The sequence below is a fragment of the Natator depressus genome, chromosome 9, assembly GCF_965152275.1.
Source record: "Natator depressus isolate rNatDep1 chromosome 9, rNatDep2.hap1, whole genome shotgun sequence".
NCBI classification, from domain to species: domain Eukaryota; kingdom Metazoa; phylum Chordata; order Testudines; family Cheloniidae; genus Natator; species Natator depressus.
In genome coordinates, this window is record NC_134242.1 from 54856690 (window position 1) to 54869713 (window position 13024).

Here is a 13024-nt window from a genome sequence, read left to right on the forward strand (position 1 = left end):
CATTTTAAGTGTAACTAGACCAATTTTTAAATCAATTTAATCTCACTGGCTTCTATTTCCTAATATACACAAGGCCTAGAACAGTGCTACCCCAAAAGCTAGGATTTGCATGACACACAGAACCTCTGTCATCTCATCTAGTTGTGGCTTAAGGTTGATTTAGTGTTTTGCTGGGTTCCATTGTATGAAATTTTCATTTTTAAAAGGAAATATTAGGTTGAACAAATATTAATGGACTGACTTACATTGACAAAAGGAAATTAAATGGCAGGTTTCATCTGCCACTCCAGTATTGCATTTGGCATGGTATCACAGTACTTAAGCACAGAGTAATGTCTGTGAGAAGAACAGTGGCAATCTTAAACTAAAAAAACCCCTAAAAATTCCGTTGAGGACCTGTTGTTAATAAATCTGATGATATGCTCCTCCCAGTGCAGTTCCTATAAGGGAAAATAATGTCTAATCAGTTAAAATAGATGATGATGACCTTACGGATGTTGTTTACCTGCATTTTCCAAAGGCTCATGGTAAGGTTATTTTAAGAGTTAAAGAACACACACACCAAGGTAAGGGTTAAATTTAAAAACTGATTGAATGATGATAAACAAAATGTTTTAATGAATAACTGCTCCTCAGAGCAGAGAGAAATACTACAGTGTATTTGCAGAAGTAATTATTACTTGGAAGAGAAAGGGGACGAGTTACTTAATTTTTACAATGATACTTTCTTTTTTTTGTTTCTTGCAATCTTCCTTCAAGACAGTGGAGAGTTAGGCAGAAAAATGTCTCATGAAATTTCAATTTTGAAAATAGTTTAAACTGCTGATATCTGTCCTTGTCACTATTTGGCATGGATAAGTCAATATAAAGCAGCATTTCACACTTCAAAAAAATAGAGTATTTGTTGGTTCTTTTTAGAAATACAACAATTCCTTCATGTGGAGTACTCTATCCACTTCCAGTTGCCTCCTCTTAAGAAAGAGGAAACCTGCTGGTCACTTATAAACACCCTCCCCTGACATAGTTCAGAGTACTGGGGGACTTATATTCTAATCTCCCTGCCTTTGGGGCAGGGGGAGCGCGTGGTAAAGGAGAAAATAGAATGAACTTGATGGAGCTATTCAGAATTCTGAAGTGTATCCCAAAACTCATCAGTATCTATTTGCTGTCTCCAAGGAGAACAAGGTGACAGTCTATGAAACTTAAGGGCATTAAAGGGCATTAAACTTAGAACCAGTGAAAGAATGGTGTCTTTAGCCTCTGTTTGACAGAAGCAGGGAATGGGCGACAGGGTATGGATCACTTGATGATTACCTGTTCTATTCTATCCTTCTGGGGCACCTGGCATTGGCCACTGTCGGAAGACAGGATACTGTGCTAGACAGACTTTTGGTCTGACCCAGTATGGCCGTTTGTATGAATATTCTTGATATGGTATTTATATCTGTGGAATTCACTGCTGAGTTTTAGGTCAGTGAGACAAACTGTTGTGACTGAGTTTAAAAACTTGTGTGACTCTGATCCTAATGGTCAAGTTAAAACATGAAAAATAATCTAAAATTTTGCTCAGAATGTAACATGATCATGTATGCTTGATGGTAGTTGAAGAAGACAACTTTCTCCATACACAGCAGTTTACAAAATTATCTAGGTACGTTTTCTTCTGTTTCTTCTCTTTCCACTGAAGTGTGTGGTATTGGTGACTGCTGGAATTAGGCTGCTGAACTAGACGAACCAGCACTCTAGTTCGTTGCGGTAATTCCGAGGACAGACAGCTTTTGGCATTGGAGTTAAAATAACACATTTTCACAACTACAGTGAAAAAGCATCTTCCTCTAAATATCTTATTTCTTTATATCTCTTTATTTTATAAACCTCACTGGCTCATTTCAGTTTTTTGGTGTCTCTTCCTTCTTACTGCAGGTGATCAGGACAATGCCATTGTTTGAAAATTCCCAAAGAGCTGAAGATCTGGAAAGATTGCGGGCATATGATGGAGAATATGCAAAGAAATATGACACTCTCAATCTCATTGGCAAAGGAGCTTTTGGCTTTGTCCGGACTGCCAGATGCAAGAAAGATAATAAGGAGGTTAAGGAGGAAAAATTTATTTAATTTACTCTTCTAGTTATTTTTTTCTTTTATAATATGACCATTTATTGCAGGAGCAAAGGTTATTCTGTAATGAAATGTCCACCTCAGGCTATCAAAAACACAAAATTAAATCTGAACTTCTTAGCTCTTTTAAAAAGACAAACAAAAACCTAGAAATGTTGACACTGATGTAATACATTCTTTGAAAAGGATATTAATCTCTGTGGCCAGCCTCATTTTGTGACTGGTAACCATTCTGTGTCTAATTCAGCCCACTGAAAGTCTGAGAGCAGTGGTATTGCAGATCTTAACAATGCTGTAGAATTAAGTTATCAGTAAGCAGATAGGACAAACTGCAAATGATGGCTCAGCTCCTTCAAAGATTTAAGAATATGCCTAGAGTAGATTTACTGAAGTCTTGGGGCCCTAGATTTGATCCGTGGGAGAAGTTTTACAGAGTTCAGTGAACCAGCTGAAAGCAAAATAGGGAGTGTATGTTAATAGCAACAGGTGCAGTTGTGCTGCCAATCTAGTGTAGCTCTGGCTTTTATAACTATCAGCAGCTTTCTGGGCTACTGGCAATGGCCTTTTAGTGAGCTTGTAGAGAAAATCATCTTTCTTTTAATCATCCTGGGCCCTCTTGCATTCTATTATTTGTGTAGGTTGTAGTAAAGTTCATTTGGAAGGAGAAGGTGCTGGAAGACTGCTGGGTAGAGGATCCTGAGCTGGGGAAAGTTACTCAGGAGATCGCAATCCTGCTGAAGCTGCAGCACCCCAGTATTATTAAGGTATAGTCTAATTCAAAGCACACAGCTTTTAAGGTACAGTCATAATTTGAATTATTCTTCACTTCCGCCCATCTTTCATCAGGCTGTTGTCTAGTAGCTAATAACTCTTACTGACATTTTCTTAATGCAAAGTACATAATACAATAAATGCTCTAAAGTTGCTTGTTTAATATATAGTATTGTCCCTAAAATATACGCATCGATTTATCTGATCAAAGTAGTTCTTCAAAATGATCAATGCAAGATAACTAACAGTTGATTCTTTTTAAATACTATTTCAACGCCCAACAAGGAAAAGCCAGTATTTGGGGAATAAAGGCTTCCACATATGGACCTCTGTGTCCTTCCTGATTTTTTTTTTTTTTGGTAATGATCATAGTGTTTACATTTTTGTATATAATTAACTTAGCTTTACTAAATTGATTCTAGGATTATTGCAAATTTACCAAACCCACTCTCTCATCAGAATAAACCCTTTGAAGTCTGTTAAGACTTATTAGATATGACTCACTTCAAAAATCTTGCATTCTAACTATTCAGGTCAGAAGACCTTGGCAAGATTTGGCATGGCTTGCAGTCTTTACTCGGAGGCAATGATATAGATGTGAGCCAGATTGCTGCAGCAGTCTTTGGAGAATTAGGGGCATTGTAACATTGCCTTACTGAATTCTGTGGTGTCTATGTTCAGACCATACAGGGGTTCTCTGATCCTGTCAGTGTTCAGAATTCCTTCCAGGACATGCTGGCTTGGTGACATGAAAGAGACCATTTTCAATTAAGAGTAGATTTTTAATTAGTCTGAGATATCTGTCACGATCATCAAAGCCTTCATCTGGTTGTCCCTGCAGTTAAAGAGAACAGTAGCTAATACCATTAAACAGAAGGTCTTGATTTATCTTGTAAAGGATTCAGGACTGAATTCCTGAGTCCTTTACCTGCTGTTTAGGTTAGCTAATTCTCCACAAGACATGAGAACCTTATTTTGTTGAAATTTACCCTTCTCAGGAGGTTCAAGCTGATCATCACAAGACTGAGGAAGCCTTCCTCTGAACTTCTTGTATACTTCGGACTTCAGTGTTCAGAGGAGACTTTATTTCTGGTGGCAGTGATTTGGTGACATAAGAGCTTTAGACCAGAAACTGATGCTCCCTTTTTAAATTCTTGCCCCGCTTACCCTGGATGATTGTACGAGTTGGGCAATTTAATGCTGACAAGTTGTATGTTTAGAGAGATTTAATTCCCTAAAGATGATAATATGCTTTTATCACTGCCCTTCTTGGAGGTTAATGTCTGTAGAATGCTGTAAGGATCAAAAGCATTATAGAAGTGTCTGTTATTTATAGGTGCTGGATGTATTTGAAAACGAATGTTTTTTCCAATTCGTGATGGAGAAGCATGGATCGGGTCTAGATCTTTTCACATTCATTGACAATCAGCCTGACTTGGATGAGCCTTTGGCAAGCTATATATTCAGACAGGTGGGAGCTACTTTTGAAGTAAAGCGTGTTTCTGAGAATGTGCCAGTTTGACAGTTATGATGGGGGAAACTTGGCTAATACAAAAATCCCGTTTCACTGGAAAGTTGAGATAAGATTAGTCAATTAATCTATATGCACTGCTCTGTTTCTATGATAGTGTGTGGTATTTAGAGAGTACCACTTGAACATTTTGGAAGGCTGATTTCTAGTGGTCTGAAATGTCACTCATAGTAACCTTTAAAAGACTGCTGCCACAAGTGGGGTAACATTAAGTGAGGTTTCCCCAAGTCTCATTAATGAATCTCTGGTATTTTTATGTACTTTTCATTTACTGCTGGCACACAAAGGTTTGTGTCAACTGAAACTCCCCTTTACTTTCCTGCTCTGCCTGCTTGATTGGACTGAGGTGTCACAAAATTAACACTTTATCAGAATTGTTTGTTTGCAAATTGTGATGCGATACTTAATTATGGCATCACAGAATGATTGTGCAGAACGAAGTGACTGAGAGTTTTCTGTCCTTGAAACATTGCAGAGCTGAAGCTGCACCGTTGTCTCTCTTGAGTGTAGACAGGAGGGGTTCTCCCGTCAGCGTAGTTTACCACCTCTCGGGGAGGTGGATTGCAAGGAAGAATTCTTCTGTTGACTTAGTGCTGTCTGCGTGGGGAATTAGGCTGGCTTAACTGTGTTGCTCAGGGATGTGGATTTTTCACACCCCTGAGCTACGTAGTTACACTGACTGAATTTTCTAATGTAGACCAGGCCTCAGTATTTGAGTGAGTTATCTTATTTATATAAAAGTTCACTCCCAAATACTCAGACCTCATAAGCCTGCAATGATGGGGAAGGAAATGTGGGAAGACTAAATTATTCTTTGGTCAAAGTTTGGATTTAAAAAAAAAATTAACTTGCTGGATTGTGACTAATCACTGGTGCTCCTAACCCCAAGGGATGAACAAACATGGCTAAAAGGCACCCTAACCTGTACACATTTGGAGAAGGTGAAACCTTAGTTTGCTTCCAAATATATTTCCCAGAGAGCATTACTTCAATATGATGACAGCCATCCCCGGTTGGATGCAGCTCCGCATCTTGTATAGATGAGATGTAAACAAACCCCCAATTTATGCCTATCAGAGTTCTGTTGTGTTCTGGATAAGTGTCCCTCATGTAAACTTCTTTGTATTGTGACCTCAATCTTTGTGCTTCAGCTAGTGTCAGCAGTGGGATATCTCCACTGCAGAAATATCCTCCATAGAGACATCAAGGATGAGAACATCATCATTGCTGAAGATTTCACAATCAAACTGGTGGATTTTGGCTCAGTTGCTTACTTGGAACCTGGCAAGCTGTTCTACACCTTCTGTGGGACAATTGAGTACTGCTCACCGGAAGTGCTCTCGGGCAATCCGTACGTACTGGGCCTGAGTGAAAACTGCTCTTGTATTCCTTGTTAGCAATGCACTTGTAAGGCCAGGGCAGTAGAATGGCTGACAGAATGATGCTTAAACTATTGTCATTAGCATCTATGCTAGACCCATTGAAATGAATTGGGTATTTCATACCTCAAAGCTCTTCTTTCAGGTACTCTGCTGCATAGGTTGCATTTGGCTCACATCTTTTGAAAATTTTCTTCACTGCTGTTGCAGAGACTTCATTTCTCTCTTTCAAATGAAAGCTATATGTGGGCCCCTGCCCATTAGTCCTTCTTGCCCCTTCAATGGTGTGCACCCTCACGTTGGGAAATACTGCTGTAAGTTTTGTCAGTTGTCCAAATGCAATCTAAGCATCTCAAAATGTCTTGATCATTTTCCATATGTCCTTTATCAAGATCATAAACGAATTCTCTGCACTCAACACAAGCATGAATGTTCCCAGCCAAAGAGGGACTAACTGTCTGGTGTGATCTAGAATGCAAGTGCCACTTCAAGCTGAACTAGTGGTGCTTATGCGGGGCTTTATTAAAAATAGCATGCTGGGTAAGCTTCTGACTGCCATGCTGTACAACCAAGTTAACAAACAGGTTTAAGATTTTTATCCCTAGGCTGGTAGGGTCTAGGTGAAACATATCACAACTTAATCTGTTCTGTGTTTCTCACTATCTACATCTAAATCTTAATAGATGGGTCTTGGTGACCCACCACCCCTCCCATTCAAGTCTTTTTATGAACACACATCTCTTTTTGGCAATTGTTTACATGGAGAAACAGGGTATCAGGGAAGTATTTGTGTTGTAGCTGTCCTTTAACTTGCCCTATTTTGAAGAATGAAATCTTGTCATATCCCACTCCCATCAGTTCTGTCTCCCTTCTCTACTTGCTTTCTGGCATGTACTTCTCTGCTGCTTGATCAGTTTGTTGTCCTTTCCTTGATCATGCTGTCCTATAGTCTGGGCTTCCTCTCCCATGATGTGTATCTCCATGCTGATTGGTTCATTGCTCCCCTGGACGTATGGTCCAGGCATCAGGTTGTCTCATTCCCCATCTCCTCTGAACATTCCTTTCCAAGTGGAGGTTGGCAGGTTATGGATTCAGCCCCTGAAGAAGAATTACAGTTCCTTCTCCTGGGAGCAAGGACTACTATTAGGGACATGTAGGTTAGCTCTTCCTCCTTGTTTCTAGCTGTTCCCCTGGGTCCCCTCTCCAGGCTCTTCTTTCTAATGGGAAAAACTCAACATATATAGCAGCAGCTGTAAAAAAGGAGGAGAGCCAGCCCTTTTCTCCAGGGCAGCAGCAAGCCCTTTGTGCAGTCCACAGTCTAGGAACAGCTGCTTTGAGTAGACTGATGACTAAGCTGTGTTACCAGTGAATTAACAAAAGTCACTTTGTGACTTTCCCCTGGTGTTATCTGGACTGGTGATCTGCTAGGTCACTCAAATCCTTGACTCTGGGAGCTCTGCTGTGAGAACCCCCACTCCCGGGTTGGTCCCACACAGCCTCTAGCATGTAAGCTGCTCCCAGCTATGTGAGTGAGCACTTTTGGCCAGCCGCTGCTTGGCTTGTGCAACCGAATGACTCCAGTCAATATCTCCGGTCCCAGACACAATCCTAGGAACCTCCATCTTGTAGTGTCCAATTATACCCACTGGACACTGCAAGTTTATATGAGTTCGTCAGTTTAACAAAGAAATTGATACAAACCAAGCTAGTTATCCCAAGGGGAGTCTGTGACACACTTCAAACCAAACACGCTGCTTCAGGTAGAATAAACAAACAAATTTATTAACTACAAAAGATAGATTTTAAGTGATTATAAGTCAAAGCACAAAAAGTCAGATTTGGTCAAATGAAATAAAAGCATTCTAAGCTGATCTTAACACTTTCAGTGCCCTTACAAACTTAGATGCTTCTCACCATAGGCTGGCTGCCCTTCAGCCAGACTCTCCCCTTTGATCAGCCCTTCAGTCGCTTGGTGGTGGTGTCTGTAGATGGAGGTGGAAGAGAGGAGGAGCATGGCAAACGTCTCTCTCTCTCTTTTATCATGTTCTTTTTTCCCCTCTTGGCTTTCTGCTGCCCCCATTCAAAGAGTCAGGTGAGCATTACCTCATTGTAGTCCCAAACTGACCAAGGGAGGGGGGGTGACTCACTCGAGAGTCCAACAGATGCTATGTTGCTGCCTAGGCCAGTGTCCTTTGTTCCTGTGAGGCTGGGCTGGGTTTGTCCCATACATGCCCTGATGAGGTGTGAACTGCCCCTCTGCTCCTGGAGAGTTTTGCCTCGGCTTGTTTTAAGCCATGAGGACACATTTTCAGCCCCATAACTTTATACATGAAATTACAACGTGTAACATTACTATAACAACAATGCTCAGGGCATCATAAGCCTTCCAGAGATACCCGACATGACAAACTTTGCACTGGATACTACACAATCATATTATAAGGATGAACATGGGAGTGCAGGGTGTTCCCTCGAGGTACAGAGTGTCTCACACACTTCTAGCCTTGTGTGAAGCAAGTTACCTTCCTTCCCAGATGGGATGTCAAGTGGTGGGACTCTCTCTTGGGAGAGGGTGTTTCAGAGTGATGTGTGGGGTGTCCACTGAGCTGTCTAACCTGTAGTTTGAAACTCTGGTTGGCAAGCCCTGGTCTACACTACAAACTTATGTAGGTATAGTGACGTCACTCGGGTGTGGAATGACCAATGCAGCTATACTGGCCGAACTTTTGGTGTTAGACAGCGCTATATTGACGGGAGGACTTATCCTATTGACATTGCTACTGCCTCATAAGGAGGTGGCGTACCTATGCTGACGAGAGAAGCTCTCCCACCAGCATAGGTAATGTCTTCACTGGGTAGTGGCACTGGTGCACCTGCAGTGCTGTAAGTATAGTCAAGCCCTAATTTTGGCCTGGGTTCAGTAGTTAGTCTTGTCTTCATAGAATACTAGGGTTGGAAGAGACCTCAGCAGGTCATCTAGTCCAATCCCCTGCTCAAAGCAGGACCAACACCAACTAAATCATCCCAGCCAAGGCTTTGTCAAGCCGGGCCTTAAAAACCTCTAAGGATGGCGATTCCACCACCTCCCTAGATAACCCATTCCAGTGCTTCATCACCCTCCTAGTTAAATAGTTTTTCCTAATATCCAACCTAGACCTCCCCCACTGCAACTTGAGACCATTGCTTCTTGTTCTGTCATCTGCCATCACTGAGAACAGCCGAGCTCCATCCTCTTTAGAACCCCCCTTCAGGTAGTTGAAGGCTGCTATCAAATCCCCCCTCACTCTTCTCTTCTGCAGACTAAATAACCCCAGTTCCCTCAGCCTCTCCTCGTAAGTCATGTGCCATAGCCTCCTAATCATTTTCGTTTTCCTCCACTGGACTCTCCAATTTGTCCACATCCCTTCTGTAGTGGGGGTGGGCCAAAACTGGACGCAGTATTCCAGGTGTGGCCTCACCAGTGCTGAATAGAGGGGAATCATCACTTCCCTCGATCTGCTGGTAGTGCTACTAATATAGCCCAATATGCTGTTGGCCTTCTTGGCAACAAGGGCACACTGCTGACTCATATCCAGCTTCTCGTTCACTGTAATCCCCAGGTCCTTTTCTTCAGAACTGCAGCTTAGTCCATCAGTCCCCAGCCTGTAGCAGTGCATGGGATTCTTCCTTCCTAAGTGCAGGACTCTGCACTTGTCCTTGTTGAACCTCATCAGATTTCTTTTGGCCCAATCCTCCAATTTGTGTAGGTCACTCTGGACACTATCCCTACCCTCCAGCATATCTACCTCTCTCCCCAGTTTAGTGTCATCTATAAAATTGCTGAGGGTGCAATTAATCCCATCATCCAGATCATTGAACAAAACCGGCCCCAGGACTGACCCCTGGGGCACTCCGCTTGATACCAGCTGCCAACTAGATATCGAGCTCTTGATCACTACCCATTGAGCTCTACAATCTAGCAGCTTTCTATCCACCTTATAGTTCATTCATCCAATCCATACTTTTTTAACTTGCTGGCAAGAATACTGTGGGCGATCGTATCAAAAGTTTTGCTAAACTCAAGATATATCACATCCACCGCTTTCCCCATATCTCCAGAGCCAGTTATCTCATCATAGAAGGCAATCAGGTTGGTCAGGCATGACTTGCCCTTGGTGAATTCATGTTGACTGTTTCTAATCACCTTCCTCTCCTCCAAGTGCTTCAGAATGAATTCCTTGAGGACCTGCTCCATGATTTTGCTGGGGACTGAAGTGAGGCTGACTGGTCTGTAATTCCCTGGGTTCTCTTTCTTCCCATTTTTAAATATGGGCACTAGTCTTCTGGTCACCAGTGCGACATTGACCCTAAAACAGTTTAATAGATTCATAGATATTAAGGTCAGAAGGGACCATTATGATCATCTAGTCTGACCTACTGCACAACGCAGGCCACAGAATCTCACCCACCCACTCCTGCGATAAACCTGTCACCTATGTCTGAGCTATTGAAGTCCTCAAATCATGGCTTAAAGACTTCAAGGAGCAGAGAATCATCCAACAAGTGACCCGTGCCCCATGCTATAGAGGAAGGCAAAAAACCTCCAGGGCCTCTTCCAATCTGCCCTGGAGGAAAATTCCTTCCTGAACCCCAAATATGGCGATCAGCTGAACCCTGAGCATATGGGCAAGATTCACCAGCCAGATACCCAGGAAAGAATTCTCTGTAGTAACTCAGATCCCACCCCATCTAACATCCCATCACAGGCCATTGCGCCTATTTACCATGAATATTTAAAGATCAGTTAATTGCCAAAATCATGTTATCCCATTATACCGTCTCCTCCATAAACTTATCGAGTTTAATCTTGAAGCCAGGTAGGTCTTTTGCCCCCACTGCTTCCCTTGGAAGGCTATTCCAAAACTTCACTCCTCTGATGAGATATATGTTGTAGCTATACTAGCCTTCTTTGTTCAGGAAGGCTAGGTTCTGATTTCGCCTAGAGACTAGGTATAACAAGGTGGGTGTTCCTTTAGTGGCTGTTAATTCATGTTGCATAATTTGTTTGCAGTTTGGCATAATTTATTAGTTTCTGTTTAGGAGAGACCCAAGACTAAAATTATTGGAAGTGTTGTATTTGAGTTAAAATACAGAGCTGCATGAAGGAAGCTTGTGTGGTGGCTCCCAGTGATAAGTGCTCTCACTTTTGCTAGCCCTGACTTGCGAAACTGAATACCAAGTGTTGAGGGAATGAGGGTGGGAGAGGGCCAGGGATCATGTGCATGAAGGTAGTGTATATTTTTCTGCTTAAGCATTTATATAGTTGTGTAGAACTCCTAAAATATTTGCATATTATCTTTCCTGCCTTTAAAATGAAATTCAGAACCACAAATTAGGGGGCGGGATAGCTCAGTGATTTGAGCATTGGCCTGCTAAACCCAGGTTGTGAGTTCAATCCTTGAGGGGGCCATTTAGGGATTTGGGGCAAAAATTGGGGATTGGTCCTGCTTTGAGCAGGGGGTTGGACTAGATGACCTCGTGAGGTCCCTTCCAACCCTGATATTCTATGATATACGCACGTTAAAAATGTGTGTTCTTTCATATATCTTAGTGTATTTGTACTTTGAGTTTATGCAGGCTTCTGTATTTTTGTGTAGGTACCAGGGACCAGAGCTGGAGATGTGGTCACTTGGCATCACCCTTTATACCCTAGTATTTGGAGAGAATCCCTTCTGTGAATTAGAGGAGACCATGGAGGCTGTACTAAATCCTCCTTTCACGGTGTCAGAAGGTGCGTTTTCATTTATTCATGCCATTCATTATCAATGGAACTGACCATAGTGGAAGAGATTGCTCTAGAACAGTAGTTTTCAAACTGTGGGTTGTGACCCAGTACTGGGTCACGGAATATAAGGGTCGTGGCGGCTCTGGTCAGCACTGCTGACCAGGCCGTTAAAAGTCCTGTCAGCAGTGCTGCCCGGCTAAGGCAGGCTCGTTCCTACTGGTTGCGACACCATGCTGCACCTCGGAAGCAGCCAGCTGCAGGTCTGGCTCCTAGGTGTGGGGGCCATGGGGCTCTGTGCCCTGCTGCTGCCCTGAGAACCAGCTCCACGCTCCCATTGGCCAGAAGAAAAAGTTTGAAAACCATTGCCCTAGAAAGAACCTTTGTGTAGCTGGAAGCGCACAGTGTATATAAATTTCTCCAGGTTTTGCTCTCTTCTTGGGAGTCTGTCTTACACATGCTCTCAGTTTATTAAACATCCAGTTCTCATCTGAAAAAGGGCTATGACATGTAAATCTATATATTCACCTGCTTTAGGGAAAGTACTCTAGTTCTTTACGCACATGGAAGTATCTGTGTACTACCTGCACTGGCAGTATTTCAAATTCCAGGTCTTCACTGTGGTGAGTTTACTCCTTCATTCATTATCCCAAACCACAGAGGAGTTAAAAACTGAGTGAACTGGAACAAATAATGTAAGAGGAAAGTTCAGGCTACTAGGTAAGTTTAAAGTCCAGTGATTACCAGTGGTCCTCAGGAGGCTTGAATGCAAACTCAGGCTTTGCTTTACTTAGAATCATAGAATACCAGGGTTGGAAGGGACCTCAGGAGGTCATCTAGTCCAACCCCCTGCTCAAAGCAGGATAAATCCTGAACTAAATCATCCCAGCCAGGGCTTTGTCACACCTGACCTTAAAAATCTCTAAGGAAGAAGATTCCACCACCTCCCTAGGTAACCCATTCCAGTGCTTCACCACCCTCCTAGTGAAATAGTTTTTCCTAATATCCAACCTAAACCTCCCACACGGCAACTTGAGACCATTACTCCTTGTTCTGTCATCTGGTACCACTGAACAGTCTAGATCCATCCTCTTTGGAACCCCCTTTCAGGTAGTTGAAAGCAGCTATCAAATCCCCCCTCATTCTTCTCTTTTGCAGACTAAACAATCCCAGTTCCCTCAACCTCTCCTCATAAGTCATGTGCTCCAGCCCCCTAATAATTTTTGTTGCCCTTTGCTGGACTCTCTTCAGTTTTTCCACATCCTTCTTGTAGTGTGGGGCCCAAAACTGGACACAGTACTCCAGATGAGGCCTCACCAATGCCGAATAGAGGGGAACGATCACGTCCCTCAATCTGCTGGCAGTGCTCCTACTTATACAGCCCAAAATGTCATTAGCCTTCTTGGCAACAAGGGCACACTGTTGACGCATATCGAGCTTCTTGCCCACCGTAACCCCTAGGTC

At 42.6% G+C, this 13024-nt stretch overlaps 1 protein-coding gene across 4 annotated transcripts in view; it reads left to right on the forward strand.

The window, feature by feature from the left end:
• PASK (PAS domain containing serine/threonine kinase) overlaps positions 1-13024 on the forward strand; it is a 51920-nt gene that overhangs the window by 22447 nt on the left and 16449 nt on the right. For all 4 annotated transcript variants that reach the window (XM_074964228.1, XM_074964230.1, XM_074964229.1 and 1 more), the window contains 5 exons: positions 1924-2091; positions 2757-2882; positions 4226-4360; positions 5572-5771; positions 11436-11569. In XM_074964228.1, coding sequence (XP_074820329.1) covers positions 1924-2091; positions 2757-2882; positions 4226-4360; positions 5572-5771; positions 11436-11569 — 763 coding nt within the window. The remainder of the gene's footprint in view (positions 1-1923; positions 2092-2756; positions 2883-4225; positions 4361-5571; positions 5772-11435; positions 11570-13024) is intronic.